At 47.2% G+C, this 23,175-nt stretch overlaps 1 protein-coding gene across 1 annotated transcript in view; it reads right to left on the bottom strand.

The window, feature by feature from the left end:
• Positions 1–4,575: 4,575 nt before the first annotated feature.
• The window catches only part of THBS4 (thrombospondin 4), a 49,777-nt gene continuing 31,177 nt past the window's right edge, over positions 4,576–23,175 (bottom strand). Inside the window, exons 10-22 of the mRNA XM_029218904.1 lie at positions 21,201–21,353; positions 18,054–18,158; positions 17,025–17,132; positions 16,563–16,722; positions 15,136–15,254; positions 13,996–14,048; positions 11,276–11,469; positions 9,767–9,945; positions 9,087–9,135; positions 8,797–8,993; positions 7,992–8,164; positions 5,435–5,574; positions 4,576–4,796 (exon numbers count right to left, since the gene is read on the bottom strand). Coding sequence (XP_029074737.1) covers positions 4,735–4,796; positions 5,435–5,574; positions 7,992–8,164; positions 8,797–8,993; positions 9,087–9,135; positions 9,767–9,945; positions 11,276–11,469; positions 13,996–14,048; positions 15,136–15,254; positions 16,563–16,722; positions 17,025–17,132; positions 18,054–18,158; positions 21,201–21,353 — 1,692 coding nt within the window. The 3' untranslated portion in view covers positions 4,576–4,734. The remainder of the gene's footprint in view (positions 4,797–5,434; positions 5,575–7,991; positions 8,165–8,796; positions 8,994–9,086; positions 9,136–9,766; positions 9,946–11,275; positions 11,470–13,995; positions 14,049–15,135; positions 15,255–16,562; positions 16,723–17,024; positions 17,133–18,053; positions 18,159–21,200; positions 21,354–23,175) is intronic.

Genomic DNA, 23,175 nt, shown 5'->3' with positions numbered 1-23,175 from the left:
AGAAGAATTGTCAGCCACTTATTTGGAGTTGGGGATGCATTTCCCAGACTCCTCCAAAATTAAAAAAAAAAAAACTATCAATGTTGTCACTTAGCTGTTTTTTGTTGATTTTGCTTTTTTCCTTATGAGGGAAGCTTTTGTACACAGAAAACACAATTATGGCTACTGTAGATTCTTCCAGCACAAAAAGAATCTGGTCCAGAGGTGAGGAAACTTGAGAACTAGGTCATTTATACATGAATCTAGGGGAGTGGGATATGAGCCACCCCTGTTTGGAAGGCATACACTTGGAGTCCCTAATAACATTGGGACTATAGGAGAGCTCAGCTTTCCCTTTGGGGTCATGAGAAAAATCCCCTTCAGTGTCCAGAGCCCCAAAACTTTGGCTATTAAACAACCTCAGTCCACTGAGTTCACCCCAAATGTCTTGAAACAGCATAGTTTCCTTATTGGGTAAGGGTCTTTTATTCCTAAGAAAACTTAAATATAGAGATGCTGAACCAGTCATCCCAATATTTTTGTGTGGTGTTTGGGAATTATCTTTGACTATGTGGTGTGTAAAGTACTTGAAATATTTAAGAGAATTTGGCATATTCGAGAATTTAATAAACTGAACTTGAGTATTTGATTTTAGTCTTGTAATTTTAAGTTAAAAGGTATGGGAGGGTTTGGTTGAATATATAAATAGGTGGTTAAGATACCTTATGATCCACAATATTCATGTTTGTTATATTTGTAAGAGTCATGTAAGTATGTAGGTAGGTTTTGTCAGACAAATGACAGAAAAATTTATAAGTGAAATTGAAACATAGTAAATTTATAGTATATCACAAATAACTGTAGTATTATGTTATAGATTAATGTATTAAGTTTATAAGTGCAATTTTAAGTGCTTAGGGAGATTTAATTAAGTTTGCAAATGGGACTAAACAAAAGCTTAACAGTGGTTATAAATTTTGCTATAGAGTACTAAGTAGATTTGCATATTGATAGAGTATAGTAGAATAGTAAGATTTTTAAAAAATTGAAGTACAGTTGATTTACAATGTTGTGTTAGTTTCAGGTGTATAGCACAGTGATTCTGTTATACATATATGTGTATATATGTATATATCTATTCTTTTTCAGATTCTTTTCCCTTGTAGTTTATCACAGAATATTGAGCAGAGTTCCCTGTGCTATACAGTAGGTCCTTGTTGCTTATCTATTATACATATAGTAGTGTGTATATGTTAATCCCAAACTCCTAATTTATCCTCCCTGCCCTTTCCCCGAGTATAGTAAGAGTTTTAAGTTGAACTTATAAACTTCAGATTTTGTAGTTTGTATCTTTAGTTAATTCTGAGATCCCGGAATAATAACCTGGGAGGGGAGAGGGGAGAGCTTCCTTTCTTTCTTGGGTGGAGGCAAAATGTGCTCTACCTCCCTCTTTGCACCTGCTCCCAGGCCCTGGAGCTGTCTCCTGATGCCCTCTGCACCCTCCTCCTGCCCCAAGAACTCTCCCCACACCTGGTGGGAGTCTACCCAGGCATGGTCTTTTTCCCACAGTGATGAGCCTCTTCTCTCGGCCAGTCACACCTCCCACGCCCCCAGGACCCTTGATCTCAGTCAGAAGTGAGGAGGTGGATAGGCAACGGGATGACTTTATCCTCGTTGGTGAGTGAGTGATGGCTGCTCAGACTCCTAGGGGTGTTACTAAAACTCAAAGGAGGACCTTACTAACCTGAATGAAACTCTAATAGGAATTTGAGTCACTGAGATAAAGTTGAGTGTAAACATTCAAAAGTCCCAGGTTGTGACTTGGGGAAGAGGGTACCACACCTGCTAGTCTGTTCCTATGGTGTGTATCTGGCCTTTGTCTAGCTTCTCTCAAGTGCTTCCCGATTTTCAGTTTCTTCCACTTCTTTGCTTTTTAAAATTGAATATATTTGATATATAACGTTGTGTGAATTTAGGGTATACAACATGTTAATCTGATATATTTACATGTTGTAATGTGATTGCTGTTGCAGTGTTATTTGGCGCCTCTATCATATTACATAATTATCATTTCTTTTTAGTGGTTGGGATAAGTTTTAGTCTCAGCAAGTTTGATGATTGTAGTACAATATTGTCGTGTATATTCACTGTATCGTGCATTGGCTCTCTATGACGTATTTACTTCTCATTGCAAGTTTGTACCCTTAAACAACAGCAGTCCTATCCCCTCACTCCTCATCCTCTGGCAACCACCATTTTACTCTGTTTTTCAAAAGTTTTGACTTTTTTAGATTTCACATATAAGTGATATCACACAGTATTTGTCATTCTGTATCTGACTTATCTCAGCATACTACTCAAGGTCCATCCATGTTGTTGCAAATGGCAGGAGATCCTCCTTTCTCATGCCTGAATAATATTCCATTGTGTGTGTATACTACATCTTTTTTTTTTAATCCATTCATCCATTGGGCATTTAGGTTGTTTCCATATCTTGGCTATTGTGAATAATGCTGCAATAAACATGGGAGTGTACGTATTGCTTTGCAATCCTATTTTCATTTCTTTTGGTATATACTGATCTTATGGTAGATCTATTTTTAATTTTATGAGGAAACTCCATACTGTTTTCCACAGTGGCTGGACCAATTTACATTCAGACAGTATATAAGGGTTCTCTTTTCAACACCTCCTCGCCAGCACTTGTTGTCTCTTGTCTTCTTGATGATAGCCATTCTAATAGATGAGATGAATCCCATTGTTTTTTTTGTTTGTTTTTTTGCGGTACGCGGGCCTCTCACTGTTGTGGCCTCTCCCGTTGAGGAGCACAGGCTCCGGACGCGCAGGCTCAGCGGCCATGGCTCACGGGCGCAGCTGCTCCGCGGCATGTGGGATCCTCCTGGACCGGGGCACGAACCCGCGTCCCCTGCATCAGCAGGCAGACTCTCAACCACTGTGCCACTAGGGAAGCCCCCCCCCCCATTGTGGTTTTGATTTCCATTTCCCTGATGCTTAGTGATGGTGAGCATCTTTTCATGTGCCTGTTGGCCATTTTGATGTCTTCTTTGGAAAACTGTTTAGTTCTCTGTCCATCTAAAACTTGGATTGTTTTTTGTTATTGAGTTGTATGGGTTTTTAAAAATATATATTTCAGTTTGGCATGTACTTCAGTGATTAGAATGAAATCCCCCAAGAACAGTATCTGTAGCCTTCATCACATATTGCTAGTAAAGTGCCAAGGACTCCAGAGAAAGCACACTAAAATTTTGTAGTATGAAATACCTTTTATACCTATAAAGGTATGACGTAACTCTACCATAGAGTGGGTGTGGACCAGGAGGGCCAGAGAGCTCCTGGAGGCCCTCGGGGCTCAGGAAATAACCTTTCAGTGGGATACAAAAAGCAAGGAAAGCGGGGAAGATTGAGAGGTGACAATCTCCAACCATATGAATTTACTTCTCCTTCCTGGGCTTTTTAGAATTGGGAAAGATTTGTAGATGTGGAACCACATGTGTCACGACAGAAATATGGCCCAGAGATCCTGGGAAGGCAGCTCCTGTAGCAGGATCTGCCTGCGAGACTAGATTCCCTCTGTGTCAGCAGAGGGAATAATTGGTAGACAGGTCTAAGTTCTGTCCACTCACTGAAGACCCTGATTGAAGGTCTAAGTCCTGACTTTTGAGGCAACCTCCATCTGTAGGGTTTACATGTGAGAGGTGGCCCGAAATCCTGCACGTCTCATATTGGTCATGCGTATGCCACTGTGTTTTCTGACTACCAAAATATAATAAAACAGTGGTCACAGTATTTATCCTTTATTTATGATTTAAAATACTTCCAGGAATTTTAGAATTTGGAGAATATATTACTGCCCAGCAATATTCCTTGAAACAAAAATCTAAGGGAACTTATAAAAATTTGCCTGGATCTTTGCCTAACAAATGGAATGGGAGAAAGGCTAGTGCAAAAATCAGGCAAGTTTCTGTCCCGTACACACGGCGAGGCTGCCGATACCACCGCAGATAGAGTGTATGTTGTAAGCAGCTTTCTGAGTTGTAGGAGGGCTTCTATGATCCATATACGCTATTGTCCTTATTACTTAAGAGGCATTCGTGCAGCCAGCCAGCCAAAAATTTACTGGATATCTACTCCATGTCGGGCACTCAGATTATACAGATTGTAGTTAAGACACGGTCCTTTATTCTCAATTAGCTGATATTCCACTAGAGGGAGCCAAATATATAAATAAGCACAATAACCGTGTTGAAAGTGCTGGCATAGAAGTCTGGGCAGAAGGTGTGTGTGTGAGGTGGGGAGGGTAACAGAAGGAACTGGACAAATCTGCCCCAGGATGGGTCAGGAAAAGTCTTCATAGGAAAGGTGTCCCTCAGCAGTGTTTCTGAGGCTTCTTACCCAGAATAAGGAGGCTGCTGAGGTGAGCACGGAACTGTGAGGCTTCTGTGTGAAGCTAACTGGAGAGACGGAAGATGAGACCTCTGGCCTGAGCCTTTTGACTGTTGCACGTGGACACCACAGAGAACGGCACACACATCATCAAAGCCTGAGCCACGTGCAAGTGATATCTGGGTAACACAGTTTTTAGAAATTCTCTTCTTTATTGCTACATTCATATAAAAAGTTTGGTATATTTGGGTGGGCAAAAGAAAGCCACAGTGTATATAAAGAAAGTTGTAGGAGGTTAAAAAATATGTGGTTTCAGTGTCTGGAAAAGCAGTCACGGATTGTTTCTTTGGTTTAGTTATCCAGGCGATCGAAATTCTGGGTTTGAAATTCTTGGAAGTCCTCTGGGATGGTGTCTGCAAAGGAGAACAGGCAAAGGGGGATTAGGAAGGCTCTCTCCAGCCCGCATCCTGGTGCATCTCACGCTGGGAGGCATCCTGTAGGGGTTGCTCTCAGCCCACCCAGCAGGCCCCCAAAGACACCACTTCACGCCACACCCGCGGCAGCCATTTTCTACCGCCAGCTGCTTTGCAAATTGTTGGCTTAAAGCCCAGGAGTGCTCATTCACAGGCCTAAAGAAAATTTGCACGCAGAATGGATTTTGAGTTTATGATTATGTGTGAGCTGTATGAAAATGAAGGCTGCCTGTCAATTAAACCTGCCTGAATCTCTCACTGAACCCACGTCCTAAGCCAAGCAGTTTAATTCTCTGGGGCTCAATTTCCTCATCTATCAAATAGGAAAAATGAGATCTACCTTTTACTTGGATGACACAGGGATTCTCAGGTTTCGGGAATATGTGGCATGAGCTTGTGGCTCCTGAAAGGGATGTGCGCCATACAAGAGGGTGGCATTATTTGATTTTTTCTCAGGTTTCGGGAATATGTGGCATGAGCTTGTGGCTCCTGAAAGCGATGTGCGCTATACAAGAGGGTGGCATTATTTGATTTTTTTTCTAGTAGTAATAGTATGCAGTGACAAGAATGTACGTTACCATTGCAGCGATATTTGAGGTTGGACCAAATGATGTTTTCCTGGGAGAAGCAGAACACGCCGAGCCGGCCTCCACGCATGGTGGTGTCTATGGTGACCCCCGAGTCAGCCACCAACTCGGAGCCTTCATAAAACTGCACCCTGAGGACAACACAGCCAGAGCGGGTCTCCATGAGCAGGTCTCCAACCAAGGTTGGTGGAAGCGCCTGTCGTAAGACCTAGGGGGTCCCACTTCTTATCCACCTGCGTCTTTGCTGTTTCATACTCCACTTTTCACAGACCTGGATCGTGCTCCCGTGTTCCCCTTTCCCTACGAGACTGGAAGCTCCATGAGGTCAGGGACCACCTGTCCACATCTCCCCTCTTCTGTCTCTCCAAAGGCCTAGCATGATGCTGGGCACCGAGTTCAACTCGCTGGATGCTCGCTGATGAGTTAAAGAGATCACAGTACGACTCAGGGCCAAGAGGCTCTGTGACTTCACTGTCCAGTGAGTTACCTTGTCCAGACCTCATGCTTGAAAACCACTGCTTTTCTCTAGGTTGAACTGATAACATTGGGTGGAATCCCAGAGCAATGATTCTCCTCGGGAGGGACGGCGCTCCCTAAGCAGGGTTTGAGACATTTGTGGGACCATTTTGAGCTGTCACCGTGGCATTTAGTGACAGAGGCCAGGGGTGCTGGGTGGCTTACAAGGCCCTGGAGAGAAAAATCAAAACTTGTCCTGCATCCAGACACTTTTGGGGTGCTCCTCCAGACCCTTGGGTAGGTGAAGAGACTGTTTATCTGGGCTTAGAACCTAACTCTCTCTCATTTGTGAACATCAAGTAGTTTTTGCACTGGTATTGACTGATTTTCCAGGGTAAATTGAAAACCTGTGTACAGTCGACCCTGAGACAACATAGGCTTGAACTGCATGCATCCACTTATACGTGGATTTTTTCCAAATACTACTTTACGTGATCTCCAGGTGGTTGACTCTGATACGGAAGGCCGACTACGGGACTGGAGCATCTGCAGGTCTTTATCCCTGGCGGGGTCCTGGAACTGATCCCCTGAATTGCTCAAAGGTCAGCTGTACTTTGTTTTGTTTAACAATTAAGCTGTTTACTTATTTTATTGGCGTATAGTTGACTTACAATGTTGTGTTACTTTCTGCTGTCCAGCAAAGTGAATCAGTTATACATATATCCACTGTTTTAGATTCTATTCCCACATGGGCCATTACAGAATATTGAGTTCCCTGTGCTATACAGTAGGTCCTTATTAGTTATGCATTTTATATACAGTAGTGTGTAGATGTCAATCCCAACCTCCTAATTTATCCCTTCCCCGCCCCCCCGTAACCATAGATTGTTTTCTACATGTGACTCTACTTCTGTTTTGTAAATCAGTTCATTTGTACCTTTTAGGTTCCACATGTAAGCGATGTCATACAATATTTGTCCTTCTCTGTAGCTGTTCACCATTTTAGAAAGTCACATTACCACTGTTGTGTCTACAACACACCAATCTGTAGTAGGACATTGCCTCTGCCGTGATTCTAGGCACCGGTGCCAGTGTCTGTCTCATTTTGTGTTGGGTGTGGCTGTGTCCAAGCATTTACACGATTTTGTTATAAATTATTATTTCTCTATTAGGGATCAGATTGACTCTAAAATAATATGTGCAGGTAGGTTATATTTTCTATGATTTTATTTTGGGACACAGAGGGGGCATCTCAAAATATGTCATAAAAAAGGGGCATTAAGCTTAATAGGGCTGAGAACATGGTCATCTTACTGTGAGACAGATTACATTTGATGTAATGTCTCAAAGAAGGACGAAATATGAACTAGCCCTCATGATTCGCTTTTTTCCACTCAGCAGCTTCCTTGCCCCCAGGCAGCAGAAAGCAATCAGCACCCTTCCTAAAAGTGCTACATAAGCTGGCACGGGTGTTGATCTGTAAGTTTGAGGAATGAGAGAGAAAAGTACACCGACTAAATTTCAAAGATGTAGTGCTAAGGCATCCTAGTTTCTGAGAACAGTTGTTTTTTAAATAGTCCTACAGGGAAATAAGGGAGATTACATCGGCTCACATGAGGGCCAGTTCATGCCGAGGGTGGGACACGCCATCACTGTGTCAGGCACTGGGGAGACCAAGATAAAATGACATGGGTGCTGCCCTCGTGGAGTTTATCAGACCGTGAGGGACTCACTGCAGCGTGAAATGTTTGTTTGTTTGGGGGTAAGTGATGATAGAGGGACCACATGGGGATGCGGATGGGAGAGTCAGTGCACGTCTCACCTCACACGGGTCAGCATGGCAGAGGGGAATCACCGTTCTGGTGCCCCGGTACCAAGGCCTCCCCCACAGAAGGTCCTTCTACCCCCAGTTTGGCCCTACCATCCAGGCGGTCAGTCTGAGCCAGGTGTCGTCCTCCCACCTCTTTTCTGGGAGCCTGAGGTCCCAGCGTGTCCTCGGGGACCCTCGGCTCAGGGAAGCGGAGGCTCTGTGATGCAGGAGGAGGATGCGCTTTACTTCAAGTGCACGGTGAGGAGGGGGCGCTGCACCTACCTGATGTAGCCCACCTGGGGCCGGTGCTGCAGGAACCAGCGGTAGGACACCTTGTCCTTCCAGCCCACGTTCCTGGAGTCCTTCCACAGCAGCCTGACCTGGTCGCTGGTGTCCCCGGTGTGCCACAGGGAGTTGCGGAGATGCTCCCCTGGACCCGTCTTAGACTTAACGGCCTGGACGACACGAGTGAGGTCTTAGAACAGAACACACAGACCACACTTCCCGCACCCTCCATCCCTGGGGTGGTGACGGGGTGGGAATTCACGGTTACAATCTGGTGGCTTTGGATCTGGACACAAAGCATAAACGAACACTTAAGTGCCATTTCCACTGCGATGCTCCCCCCAGCCTTTCAGTAAGCCGCACTGGCCAGTATTCCACTAACCCAGCCCATGTTTTTCCTGCTGAAAATCCATTGCTCCCCACATTTGGCCAATGAGGGCTCTGAAGTGTGCCTTTCCTCCCAGCAGGAGTGACAGAGGTAGCCTCCCAGCCCTCCTGTACAAAGCTGGCCCCATCGAGGAGACACAATACCAGTTTCCAAAAGAGTGTGCCTGAAGCTGCACCTCCAAGTCCTCCCCACCTCTTGGGCCCCTACTGGGGCTGACATTCTCACCATCAGTCACCCAGAGGGAAGCATGTAGCCTGTACGCAGGAGTGAAGGCAAGGCCCTGGATGGGCTCCAGTGTTCCCTAACTTGAATGCTGGCACGAATGCATCAATTCCTTAGATGGATAAATGCCATATGGGAGAACACAGAATTTAAAAGGTGGGTGAAGGGCCCAGAGGAAAGGGAGATGCGTACCTTGAGCTGAATGCCAGGTTCTGCAACAGCTCGGAACGGGGTGGCCTGCCAGTACGTCTGCTCTGTCTGCTTCCACATGACCACATAGAAGCTGGAACTGTCTTGGTAACCAAAGATAAAGCCAGCATAGTCATCGTCCGTCTGGGTGTTGACGTGGAAGGTCCCTTCGAAGTCCACTCCATTAAAAGCCGTGTACCCTGTAAAGATCAAAATAGATGAGGAAAACAGACAAGCCACACCAGCTTGAAAGAGTGAATTCTGTACCAGTGGTGATGAGGCCCTGGACGTACCCACTGCCAGGCCTGGATCGCTGTTCATGGTCTGCACGATCTCCATGCCCTGCAGAGAGAGTTGAAGGGGTTAAGATTAACCTTGGAGGGGGTAGAATAATCTCAGAGAAGCCCAGAACCTCAGACCTCCATGTAAAGATTTCATTATCTGAGGAACTGCTCTACCTTGTTATGTGCTCAAAGAAAGCGTACCCTTAGAAAAAAAACAAAAAACCCTCAAAGCTAAGTAGAAATAGTTTTGCTAAAACTGTCACTTAAGCTGAGTCAATAAACCCTTAATTAGAGAACATATGCTTCTAATGAATGTGACCTCCTGGGTGACACTGGAAAACCTACGAAGCCTCTCTGTGCCTGTCTTCTTCAGGTCCACAGGGAGGAGGACACACCGGAGCATCTGCTGCGGAGATTAGAAGCATGGCTCTAGGGTCCCAAATCCAGCAATCTTAGCTGCTTAACTGCAGTGCTACCCTGAGTAATCATTCAAGCTTTGTAACACTTGAGCTCATCACCTGTAAAACGAGGCTAATGAAAGAGCTCTGTCACAGGGCTGTTGAGAGGAACAAACACGACGCGGAACAGCATCTGGCTGGAGGTCGGCACCCTCAAAATTTACCCACTACTCTCAGAAGGGCCTGTGTCGAGAGGCAACGCTGAGCCGGTGCCAACCGCATGACCCTCACCTTGTTCAGGACCACCCAATTGGGATCGATCTGGGCGTCCCCTTCAGGGTCCAGGACCACCGTCTGATAGGCCCTGAAGTCGGTCAGGGTGACCTCTGCGTTCTCCGGGCACACGTCGATCCGATCGATGACCTGGTCGTGGTCGAAGTCTGTCTCGCAGATGTCCCCCACGCCGTCGCCTGCGGGGGTGGAGGAGGAGGGGATCAGTTCAGTAATGCCTACTACCCTCAAGCCACCTGCTCCGTGACAGAGGGGGCTGGGCAAGGAGCAGAGAGAGCCCAAGACCCAGCTCCACGTGGAGCGAGGAGTCCTGGAATCAGCCGTGTCTGAGCCGGCCCCGCGGTCCTCGTGGTGGGTTGGTGAACCCCACTGCAGGTGATCAAAAGGACTTCCTAGGGACAGAGTGGAGGGCAACTGTCCAAAGATGACCTGACAAGGGACTTCACTGGTGGTCCCGTGGTTAAGACTACATCTTCCAATGCAGGGCATGCGGGTTCGATCCCTGGTTGGGGAGCTAGGATCCCACATGCCTCGCAGCCAAAAAACAGAAGCAATATTGTAACAAATTCAATAAATGGCCCACATCAAAAAAAAAAAAAACCTTAAAAAAAAAGTACACTTCAATGTTGACCTGACAGGAAACCCTGGCTGTCCTCTAGGACAGGGGTTTCACCAACTGGTGGATTTTTTTTTTTTTTTTTTTTTTTTTTTGGCGGTACGCGGGCCTCCCACCGTTGTGGCCTCTCCCGTTGCGGAGCACAGGCTCCGGACGCGCAGGCTCAGCGGCCATGGTTCACGGGCCCAGGTGCTCCACGGCATGTGGGATCTTCCCGGACCGGGGCACGAACCCGCGTCCCCTGCATCGGCAGGCGGACTCTCAACCACTGCGCCACCAGGGAAGCCCCAACTGGTGGATCTTAAGCCTGACCTGACGTAAGCAAATGTCTACAGCACTTTCTGGACTATGATGCATAAAAACCAGGGAAATTATGGTCACCAAAATCTAAGCAGAATTTACAGTGATCCTTAGGCTGAATATAGCCCAGTGTCTTTTGTCCAGCTGACAGATGGTATTAAAATTTGAATTTGCATACTGGGATGGGCATGCCCTCACCAACGCACCACCATGTGTCCTCACCACTCTGCTGTCTCATTGCTGGCTCTGTGCATACCTTTCCTTAACAGCTTGGCCCCTGCTGGCATCAGGCATCACGCAGCGCTGCGGTGCCCTCCCCTCCATCCCGCTCCTGCCCTGTGACTCTGGTGAAAGGCACGAGCAAGATGGTGGATCAGCTCTCCAAGCCCCGAGCAGCACGGGGCTGCTTCCCTGCCCCGTGTGATCTCATCCTAGAGCTGCGCGGAAGCAGCTCTTATCTGACAGTTGGAGGCTGGTGTCTAGCAGATGTCTACCGTCCACACAAGCTGTGGCTGCTCAGAGAAGCTGGGGCCCTGGCAGAGGTGGGCCACCATGTGCCTGGCTGAAGGGAGCCCGGGGCTGAGCCCACTTACTGTTGCTGTCCTCCTGGGCAGGGTTGGGGACCAGCCGGCAGTTGTCTGGTCCAGGGGGCACCAGGTCTGGGATGCCGTCATTGTCATCATCATCGTCACACTCGTCACCAATTCCATCCTTATCAGTGTCCAGCTGGGCACTGTTTATGACAGTGGGGCAGTTGTCTGTACTGTCCTGGTGCCCGTCTCCATCACTGTGGGAGAAAGGAGAGGGGGCTTGCGTCCCAGTTCAGCAGAGGACACGAAGAGTCCAGTTCTCAGGAGGGAGAGTTTGGGTTTGGGGTCTTAACCAGGCTTGGTCTTTCATCACCCCCACAGGTCCTTAGATGAGGCTGCCTTATGGGCCTCAGAGACCATTTCCCACTTCTCCAACCTGTTGAAACAAGTAGATCATTTTCTATTCAAAATAAGGGCCTATTTCTGTGATTTGGTGACCAGACGCTCCTTTCAGTCCCCGGGCACGACTGTGACCCCCGACAGAGAAAGTGGGAGGGGAACAAAGTGAGGGGCAGTGGACTCGCTGCCCGCTGTGAGTCCTGGCTCAGCTGCGCACCAGCATCGGGCCCCGACGTGACACTTACCCCTCTACGGCTCAGCATCCTCCCCTGTACCATGGGAATAATAACAGCCTACCTCGCAGGGTTGTTAGGAAGATTGAATGATTAAGTGATTAGAATTTGGCATGTTACGTTTTAACATAGGAAAAATACTTCTAAGTGCCTGGCTCTTGGGAAGCCCTAAGGTGTTTCCTTTTCTGTGACTCTTCACCATGCCCAGCCAGTAAGCCTGAGAAGCGTCAGACGGGAATGCACAGGGAGAAGGGCAGGAGCAGCAGGGCCACCCTTCCCAAGAACTGAGCACGTAGGCCGGGCTCGGCCCTGGGCTAACGCACTTCGCAGAACCCTCGTTCTCTGCCCACCTGACATTCCTTCTTTCCAGCCCTAACGGCCACCTGAGGATGAGTCTGCCCTGTCCCCAGGCTTCCCTGAGTTGATGGAGGCCTCCCACGGCTACCCTGGATTTGAGCAGATACTCCTTTCACGGGCGCCACCCACAGCTCGTCCTGGACCAGCAACTGCCCCACGCTGTCCACAGTGGGACAAGGAAGGGAAGCCAGGGGCCAGTCCTTGCCCTTCAGGCCAATGCTTCCCAGAGAAAGTGAGGTCAACCCTGACAAGCAGAAGGTGACACAACTCCAACAGTGGAATTCCTGGGCATGTGGCAGGGCTGCTTTCCAAATCATAAGATTGAGCTATTTCCATTAGCAGCCATTCCATATAGCCCTGAACATTTTTATGCAAAACCAAGCAGTTTCTGTCCTCAAGTTTGTGGGAATTAAAATGTAGTGGAATGAGTTATTTTAGGCAGAAAATCTAGAGGCTGGTGGGACAGGCTATTTTAGAAATCACTTAGATGGCACTGAGAGCACAGGATGACCTACAACAGGGAACATTCTTGATGTACATTATTGAGGGACGTTGTCAGGGTACCAGTCGCATCTTCCCCTCAAAAACGGAGACATCCTATGTCAAACTGTCTCCAACTTGCCTCTCCTTTCCTCATGCTGTGATAACACTAATACCTCAGTTACCATTTTCTGCAGGTCATCTGAGGGCCAGCACTGTAGGTAGGAGCTTTACCTACATTATCTTTCTTTTTTACCATCACTTGGCATTTAATTCTCTCTACTTTGCAGATGAAGAAATTGAGACTCAGAGACTGAGAAGTCTGTTGACGTTCACTTAGCTGGCATGTACTGTGCATCAAGGACGCGGAGCACAAGGACTTGATAGGAGCTGTCCTTGAGCAAGGTTGGGCTTGGGAGCTGCTGCCTGTAGGGAAGCCTCTGAGAAGAGGTTGAGAAGGGCAGCTATGTTTCTTCCTGCTTTGCCTTTTAGACTCCTTTCCCTCTCTCACCCCTGTCCTGCTGCCCCTATGATTCCCTAAAGAGAGGAAAGGGTTTAGAGTCTTGGACGGCAGGTACCTCTAGGGCAGAGCTGGCCATGCCTACATTTTTGATGTTCCTATAGCATCTGATCCAGCCCTGTGTCTTAACGTAGGACTCCATCCATGTGGGGCTAGAAGGGCTGACAACATTCATTTGCATAGAACAACTCCACCCAAATAAAGAAAACTGAAAGAAAAAATTCCAAGGACAATGAAATAACAGTGATTCCCTCAGCACACTGACAGCTCTCTATTTTGGGATGATGATGAAGCTTTCCTGAGCTGAAAGAATATAACAGCAAAAGAGCTAACATCTATGCAACAGAAACTGTAATATGTCCTTTCCATAAATTAACTCAACTTTCACAATAGTCCTAAGAGCTACATTCCATTTCCATCCCCATTTTACAGATGAGAAAATGGAGGCACAGAGACATGAGGTAACTTGCCTAAGGTAAGCTGATGTGTAAGTGGAGGAGCTGGGATTTATATCTAGCTGTGTCGCTCCAGAGCCCATCTCTAAAGCATGATGCTACACCGCCTCTCCTGTGATAGAGTCTCAGTTGCTTGAGTGCCTAGTGGCCCCTCCTGGTACCGTCAAGTCCCCCATTCATGGAGGTGCAGTGACCCTGACCAAAGACAGGGCTATTGTCCCTCCAGCAACTCAATCTGCCCAGAGAGATCCCAAAGCATGGTAGCAACGGAGAGCTCTGAAAGAGAAAACTTTCTCTGGAATTTTCATCAGCCCTATGCAGCTGGGAAACATGCCATACCTGTCCTGATTGGTGTCACAGGAGTCCCCAACCAGATCGTTATCCACATCAGACTGCAAAGAGAACAAAACGTGTTATTTACCCCTGGGCCTGCACAGAATGTTCCAGAGAAGGCAGACCCAGCCCATCATCACTGGATCTCAGGAATTATTTCTCTGGAATTGGGGTGGTGCAAACTGCAAAAGGACAACACCATATTGGTGTAGGCACAATGCTGAATTTTCAAAAAAGCCTTCCAAAATATCAAGCTCCAAGGATGGGCTGCCTACACACCAGATGAGCTGATTGGAGAAGGGCGCTGGGGCAGCATGGTGGCAGGTGGAGACGTGGCACTCTGGCACGGGTCGGAAGGGAGCCAGCCACAGGCACGGGGACAAGGCAAACAGATTTTGCTTTGCTTCTGCATTTTGGAATTGAGCCAGAATGGGAGTGAGTCAGAGGGCAATAATGACGCCCCTCTCTCAGGGCTTTAAAAATAAGTGACACATCATATCCAATTATCCAGACAGGAAGGAGGAGAGAGAAGGGAAACAGCACATCGCTGACTGATCCCAATCTGAAATGTCCATGCATAGACTGTTGTTGGGATTTGGGGATGAAAGGGACATGAGGCTCCCAATGGTTAATTTCCACATTGCATTTTCCTTTCAGCAAAAAAACCCAACTTGTTTTGGGCATCATTAAACTATTACTGGGACTTCCCCGGTGGTCCAGCAGGGACCACCAGGTCCAGCATGTGCTCCCAATGCAGGGAGCCCGGGTTTGATCCCTGGTCAGGGAACTAGATCCTGCATGCTGCAACTAAAGATCCTGCACACAGCAACGAAGAGCCCACGTGCTGCAACTAAGACCCGGCGCAGCCAAATAAATTTTAAGAAACCCCAAAAACTCCTATTCCTAACCTCACAGGGACTTCACAGCCTGTGAGATTAGTCCAGAAGGCCTCAGATCTCCTGTAATGTTCTTCCCATCACCTCCAGGCTTAAGTATACAATTTCACCACCTCTGCTGTTAGGTATAAGGCAACAGCAAAGAACCGGGCTGGCGGGCTCGGCTGGGTTCTTCCAGACACGTGTCTTACACGAGTCTCTGCATTGGGCAGTTCAGCCTAGAGTTTGGATGCCCCTGGATCCTACTAACCTGGTTAGGGTTGCTGACATCAGGACAGCTGTCACAGGCATCCCCCACGCCATCACCATCTTTGTCCTGTTGATCACGGTTGGGAACTTTCTGGCAGTTGTCCAGGATGTTTTTTATTCCTATGAGAAAGGAATGCTTCCCTGAGTCAGGTGAACATCACAGAAAGGTCTGGAGCACAGACTTCCAGGTGCTGTAGAGATCAGGCCAGCACATGGCACACAGTAGGTAATGTCTGCCTGGGCCATCCTCAGAGAGCCATACCTTTTCCAGCAGTTACCTGGAGGTAATGTCAAAGGATGGATTCTGGGAGACTTAAAAGAAGAATGACCTAAGGCATTTATCCACTGAGTTAGAATTTGTTGAAGATATCAAGGGCTATCACTGCAACCAGATGAGGGGGTCATGAGGGCTAGGTGGGCCGACCCTGGAGAGGGAGGACCTCACGGGTGTGTGAGCTATGACAAGGGCCCCGGGGCTCAGGCAGTGGTGTGCTGGAGTCAGGCCAGTCATACCCATTTCTCCCCAGCTTCCCGTTCAATCATGTCATCTCCTCTTGGTACCTTGGAACCAGTGATGGTGGGAGTGGTATTTACATAATGGAAACTGGCAAATGCTACAACTCGGGGTGTTTTTTGTTTGTTTCGCTGAGCTGGTTTACCATCAGTCAGGCTTATAGAAGGTGGGATCGTGTTTTAGAGACATGTGAATAGTATGGAGTGTGGGGTGTGTGTTGGTTAGTGGTGGGTGTAGTGTATTTCTAAAAGGAAATTCCTTCAAGGTCCTGTGTTGTGATGTGTTTTTCAGAAACCATCGGATCCAGCCTATACTTTGATGATAGTCACCTATATGTTACGGAAGCTATACAGGAACAAACGTCCTCCCTCACGGCCCGTGAGGCTCCAGAGTTGTGCTCCAGAGGTGCTATTCACACAGACCACAATACGAGGCCCCTTCAGTGGACCCTGGAGCTGGCTGATGTAGCCGCCCTGCCTGACAGCTCTTCCCAGGCTCCTGGGAAATGCCTGAGTCTCTGCAGGAGGAGCCTGACCCAGGGCTGCAGCCCATGACACTGCTTAGCCCCTCTACCTCAATCCTCCACTTCCAGGACCCTTATGCATGAGAAGGATGGTGGGGAGGGAGGAAAGCTGCAGTCTGGGAAGACAGATGCCCTACAAAGTCACATCCCTGACAAGACACTGCTCGAAGGGATTCCTACAGTTGCTGGCAATGATGTAGAGTTCCCAGAACACCAGGGTTCTTCTTCCACAGAAACAAGTGGGCCTTGGGGCCGCCAGGCACAGGCCATGTGGAACCCCCTGGAGCGGAAAGGCCCTCAGAGTCAGTCATTCTATTCCTGCTCCTAAGAGAGAACAAGGGGAAAAAGGACAAATGAGTCCCAAGTAAAAGACTAAGCAAGACACACCCACCATCTCCATCCATGTCGTCATCGCAGGCATCTCCTTTTCCATCCCCGTCAGTGTCCTTCTGGTCATTATTTAGGACATTCCGGCAGTTATCACAGGCATCCCCAAACATATCTTTGTCACTGTTCCTCTGGTCCACATTGTGAGTCAGGACACAGTTGTCCTAAAGGATCAAAAGACCGACATTAACTCTTTTAGTGAATCCCCACTGTGTGCCTGGTCCTGTGGTGGATGCCAGCCAACCTTCCCCCGACTGGCATGAGATGTCACAACTCAGGAGGCACAAGTTCATCAGTTTTATAAACATTTCAGAATCTTAGAATAAAAAACTGCAGTGCCATGGGAACGCAGGCATGGAAACAGACAATCGGGATGATTAATATAAATAGTTGACTTCACGGCCTTTCTTCCACCATCCCTGGTACGTGGCAATTCATAGGCCCTCCCAGCAAAGCAGGTACCTACCTGCTCATTCAGGATCCCATCTCCATCAGCATCCTCGTCACAAGCATCTCCAAGGCCATCTCCGTCTGCATCCTCTTGGCCGGAATTTGGCACATACTTGCAGTTGTCCTAAGTTGGAGAAACACAGCTCAGAGACACATCTACATTTGTATTTTTTCAGCTTTATTGAGGTATAACTGACAAATAAAATTGCAAGACATTTAAAGTGTATAATGTGATGATTTGATATACGTTGATATTGTGAAGGGATTCCCCCATTGAGTTAATTAACATATGCATCACCTCACATGTTTATCTCCCCATTTTTTTTGCTGAGAACATTTAAGTTCTACACTCTTAGCAAATTTCAACTATACAGTAGTGTTATCAACTATAGTCACCATGTTATACATTAGATCCTCAGATCTTATTCACCTCATGGCAGAAAGTTTGCACCCTTTCATCAACTTCTCCCCGTTTCCCCCATCCCCATCTCCATCTGTCTTAAGTCAAAAACTATTTCTGCCTGTACCTGTCTGGCTTTTTTTTTTTTTTTAATAAATTTATTTATTTTTGGCTGCGTTGGGTCTTCATTGCTGTGCGCTTTCTCTAGTTGCAGTGAGCGGGGGCTACTCTTTGTTGCGGAGAAGGGCTCTAGGCACACGGGCTCACGGGCTTCAGTAGTTGTGGCACGTGGGCTCAGCAGTTGTGGCTCACGGGCTCTAGAGCGCAGGCTCAGTAGTTGTGGTGCACGGGCTTAGTTGCTCCACGGCATGCGGGATCTTCCCAGACTAGACTAGGGCTCGAACCTGTGTCTCCGCCTGCATTGGCAGGCGGATTCTTAACCAATGTGCCACCAGGGAAGTCCCTACCTGTCTGGCTTTATTGTTGATGGCTGTTTTGCTACATTTGAGATGCAGCTACTTCAAAAATACAATTTTAAATGGAAGCCACAGAACCTCTGCCCCATATAAGATGTGGCTTTGGAAAGCCACAGAGTGTGCGTGCATGCGCGTGTGTGTGTTTTTTTCTCCTGCTCGACCGCCTTACCTTTTTGCAGTTCCTGGCAGAGCACAGCAATTCTTCGTCAGGGTAGCTGTCAATGTCCATGTCCTTTCCACAGATGTAGCCGTCACCAGCCCAGCCAACCCCACACTGTGAAGGAAAAACCCGTCAAGAGTCCAGGAGCTGAGCCTGGTGGGAGGCCAGGGTCCGACAGGGGCCTCTGCTCCTGTGTGTGCATCCCCAGAGGGAGGGCCAGAAAGCTTTGTTTGCAGGATTTTAAAACTATTAAACTGTGTTTTGAATAGTCTAATGCTTCAAAATTCAAAAAGTACAAAGGGAGAGTGAAAACTCCTTCCTGCTCTTGCACCTTGGCTCAGGAATCAAGGCAATCTGCTCTCATGAATACTTTCAGAGACATGCTGGGCAGAGATCAGCAAACACACATACGTTCTTTTTCTCTTTTTGTCGTTCAGCACAATTGGTAGCACACATATAAACACTGCTCTGTACCTTGAATTTTTAAAAAATTAACATTATATCTTAGAGCTCTTTTCATATTACCACACGTAGATTAGTGTCTTCCTTTTTAATGGGCACAGATATAACATACATAAAGTGGAATGCATGCACCTCAATTAATTCAACCAGTCCCCTACTGGTCGCTGTCAAGTCGTTAAAACCTTTTTCTGTCGCAAACAATGCTGCCACAAAGAATTTGAGGACATTTATCATTCTGCACATGTACTGGCTTCTTAGTATGAAATTCTTGGTTCAAAGGGTATTTGTACTTTTGAATTATTGTCAAAATGTTCTCCATATGATTATCCAATTTCTTCTCCCAATGGAAATGAATGCACACAAGGGTGGAGTGGCTGCTGTGGCACCTTCCTTAGCATTCTGGAGCCACAGTCATATCTCTGCATCTAATGGTCTTCTAGATCAATTTCCACCACAGCAGGAACCTTCCAAAGTGCTTTACCTCTACTCATATCTTTTAACAGGTGAAGATTCCCACAGGTGTAGTGCTGGGTCTGCATGTTCCCTACGTTTCTGGAAAAGTCTACCCAAGTTCCGTGCCACCACCAGCTGCTGAGAGCAAGCCTTCATTGTCAGCAGAAGAGGCATTAAAATAACAGTTATTCTATACCGGACTCTATAAGCATTATCTCCAGTCCTTACAATGATGCTGCAAGGTCATCACTATCCCATTTTACAAAAGAGTCAACTCAGCTCAGAGTGGCTAAGTCCCTTGCCCAAGGTCTCAGAGCTGGGACTTGAACTCAAGACTGTCCCAGTTCAATGTTTTCTGCCACATGTATTTGGTTAACATGCACTTTGAGTTCTCCCTCTGATATTCCATATAGCTGGCCTGGCTAAAGGATGAATGATAAACCCAAGAGAAAGGAAATCCTTCCATAAGCGGTGTCCTGGGTATGAGGTGGCACCTGGGAGCTCAGCTCAGGAGCAGGATAGGTGCCCGAGGAGGGGCAGGCAGAACTGCAGAAGGAACAGGAGACAAGGGGGCCTGGAAAATGACAGGGAACCAGCAAGGCAGGGGCAGGTAAGAGCCGGGGGAGCAGGACCAAGGAAAAAGAAACTTTACATGAGTAAATGTTAAATTTCCTGCCCTCGTTAATCAAAATAACGTGATTTAAGACCAGTGACTTCCTAAGCTGCAGCCTGGCTGTTCTTAATCTTGTGCACCCCGCTTCTGCAGCCAGAGGTGTAGAAGGCAGAATCCAAAGACACCCCTCCCAGCAACTAGCCCTATTTCTGTACAATCGCTTCAGCAGGGCCTTCAGAGGGCCTGGAGAGCTCAGCCGTGGGGTATGGTCCTTGACTCATTTTAATGAAGAAAAGATTTCCTCTAGGAACAAGTATGTTTTTAATGAGCCATTTTCTGGCAGATTAAATTATTTTAGTAGTCACACCAAGTGTATTAATCCTTTACCATCTGTCATTGTGCCTTACCACGAATTCAAAACACATTAAGGGAAAAAAAACGAAACACATGAAGAGCCTCATCACCCACCATCCCAGGGGAATTGTTAATCTGTTCACAGAAAATGAGGATTTAAACATAGATATACGCTTGCCTCTCAGTGGGAATAAACATGCCCCATCAACAGGAATTAGAGGAACTGTTGATTTTTTTCTCCCCCTTGAACCCAGCCCATTCCCTCATCAGTATCTTGTTACAAATTATCTGTGTTGATGGAGAGAGCTGGTGCCATTACAGTTATTTCTCTAACTTAGTTTTGATTCTTCTCATTTTTCCTATTTGAAAATGATATGCCCATTGTAGAAAATTCTGAGAACATGAAGGTAAGGGAGTCTGAGTTTGAGGTATAAAGAAGAGAGAAAAAGTCTCCCAGGATCCATCCTGCCGCTCAGGGTGATCGCCATGAACCTATGAGCCCCCAACTCTAAAGGGCCTGGCTCCCTGGGGAGGTGAGTGGCTGAAGATGGCTGATTGAACAGCGCCTAGAATCCCCCAGGACTCCAGGGCAGGATGGATGGCAGGCATGAACCTCATTCCTCGCCAAGGGTCCACTACACACCTGCCTGGTGGGAGACCCTTGCAAGGCTGCAACTGCCCTGCCCTCTACCCACCTCCTCCTCCCCAGGCCGGCTCCCGGGTGGGGAACCGCATGGGAAGGAGAGTGAGCACCCACTGAGCTACTCCTGAACCCGGCCGAGGTGGACACAGAGAACAGAGGGTGCTGCGGAAGATGGGAGGTTTCCTCCCAGGGTTTATAAGAGCAGCCCACCACCCCTCCACTGTGGCTCACTTCCTGGAGTATGAGGCCAGATTTTGAAACTGGATGCCCTCAGGGTGAGGACAGTAAGGGCAGCAGTCGGAAGGGAGGGAAGGAGGCTCCTTCCGCTCCGGCTGTTCACTTCTTGGGCCTTCCAGAGGGGGTGGCTGGGAGCTGGGGCTCCACCATCGAGGTGCCCAAGGGGATGGTGCCGACCCACGGCCAAGAGGGAGAGAAAGAGGGTGGCTGATGGTCAGGTGGACTTCAGATTGCTCCCCACAAACTCAGCTGACTCTGTTATTACTACATCCTTTGTTTACTTTGATGGAATTGTTTTCATTCTTGAGTACTTTTACCCTGAAGCAAGTAGAAACCGGAGAGGCATGGTGTTTCAAATGGAAGGGGGAAAATGATAAAGTAGCAAACAACTTACCACGCATGTCACATCCCCCTGCCTCTCTTCAATGCACTGTGCGTTCACGCTGCAAGGGTTCAGTTCTGGATTCCTGCAGTTTCTTTCCATTTTGCATCCCCTCGTCTGATCACCAATGTACCCTGGTTTACAAGGCCCACAGCGATAAGATCCCTGTAAGGAGCAGAGCAAGACGGTGAGCCAGGGCCTCAGACCTGTGAGCAAAGGTACGGCGCTTGTGTCTATTTTTACATGTACTCGATGCCAGGATGAAGTGAGCCCCATGCCTGCCTCTGCTTATGTGTATGTCTTCTAACACTGTGTGAGTATTGGGGGAGACACTACCAGACTGGAAGCCACAGCAGGCCACGGAGACATGAAGGAACACAATCGAAGGGAGAAGGCTGGCCAGTGAGCCACTTTGACTTGCCGGCTCCACTGTGGAGGGCAAGGAGGAAAGGGCTGAAAACTCCAGTGAAGTCCTGGGAGGTGGAGTGAGAAAATTTACTCTGGGGACAAAGAACACGGTTTGGTAAAAAAGCAAATGAGAAAATTGTTTTTAATGTTCATTTGGCTTTTTTTTTTTTAACAATCAAGTGACAAAGGAACAGAGAAATGTCGTTGGCCTTGCACTGAGAATTCTTGATGAGGTGGGGTGCTGTGAAAGAAACCTGGCAAGTGAGCTGTCAGCTCCATTGCGATGGCACTTCCGGGGCAAGCTTGACTTCTTTTTTTTTCTTTTTTACTGAGATAGACTTTACATATCATGAAAGACATCCACATAAACTACACAATTCAATGATTTTGGTCACTCACAACCCCTGACTCACTGAATCCAAAAGATGCTTTCCAAGTATTATTATTTTATTTTGCCCACACTGCAGGGCTTGTGGGATCTTAGTTCCACAACCAGGGATTGAACTCAGGCCCTGGGAGAATCCTAACCACTGGACCGCCAGGGAATTCTCTCCAATGATTTTTCTTGATCTGTCAGCCTCATTGGAAGACTCCCTTTGGTCAGTTCTTTCCTTTTCTTTGTTTCTCTGCTCTTTTTCCTTTGCCTGCTCCTTCATTTTTGAGGTTTTCTAGAGTTCTATTTTGTAGACAGTTCCACTGTCTACTTTTCCTCTCCCTGAGTGGCTTTAGTTATTACCTTCATGTCAGTGTCTCCCAAATCCATTTCTGCAGACTAGCTTTGTCCTGGTAAAAAGCTAAGAAGCTAAAAAGCTAATAAGTCCCAGTATATTCCTAGGCAGCACTGTGGATAAGAACAGGGCTCTGCAGCCAGACTGGATGTCTTATGAGATGTGTGGCCTTCGCCTAATTATTTAACTTTCCTGTGCCTCAGTTTCTTCAACTGTAAAATGGGGATAATAATAGTGCCTATTGACAGGTTTGTTGTGAGGATTAAAATAAGTGACTTGATATTTATAAAATGCTTTGACATATAAGGAAGCTAGGAACCTAGAGATTAAAAACCTTTCCCAGGAACATACAGTAAATGAGAAGCAGTCACACCTGGAGCCAATAGTTCCTTCATTGACAGTCTACTGTGCTACACCTATCACCTTGGAAAGAGTCAACAGGAACTTTCAGGAATAAAAGCCAAATCTGATTAGTTAAAATTTCAACCCAAATGGAATATTATTCAGCCATAAAAAGAAATGAAATTGAGCTATTTGTAATGAGGTGGATAGACCTAGAGTCTGTCATACAGAGTGAAGTAAGTCAGAAAGAGAAAGACAAATACCATATGCTAACACACATATATGGAATTTAAGAAAAAAAATGTCATGAAGAACCTAGGGGTAAGACAGGAATAAAGACACAAACCTACTAGAGAACAGACTTGAGGATATGGGGAGGGGGAAGGGTGAGCTGTGACAAAGCGAGAGAGAGGCATGGACATATATACACTACAAAACGTAAGGTAGATAGCTAGTGGGAAGCAGCCACATAGCACAGGGAGATCAGCTCGGTGCTTTGTGACCGCCTG

The sequence above is a fragment of the Monodon monoceros genome, unplaced genomic scaffold (genome assembly GCF_005190385.1).
Source record: "Monodon monoceros isolate NGI ecotype Baffin Bay Population unplaced genomic scaffold, NGI_Narwhal_1 Super_Scaffold_12, whole genome shotgun sequence".
Classification (NCBI taxonomy): domain Eukaryota; kingdom Metazoa; phylum Chordata; class Mammalia; order Artiodactyla; family Monodontidae; genus Monodon; species Monodon monoceros.
This window is presented reverse-complemented; position numbering and strand designations above follow the sequence as displayed.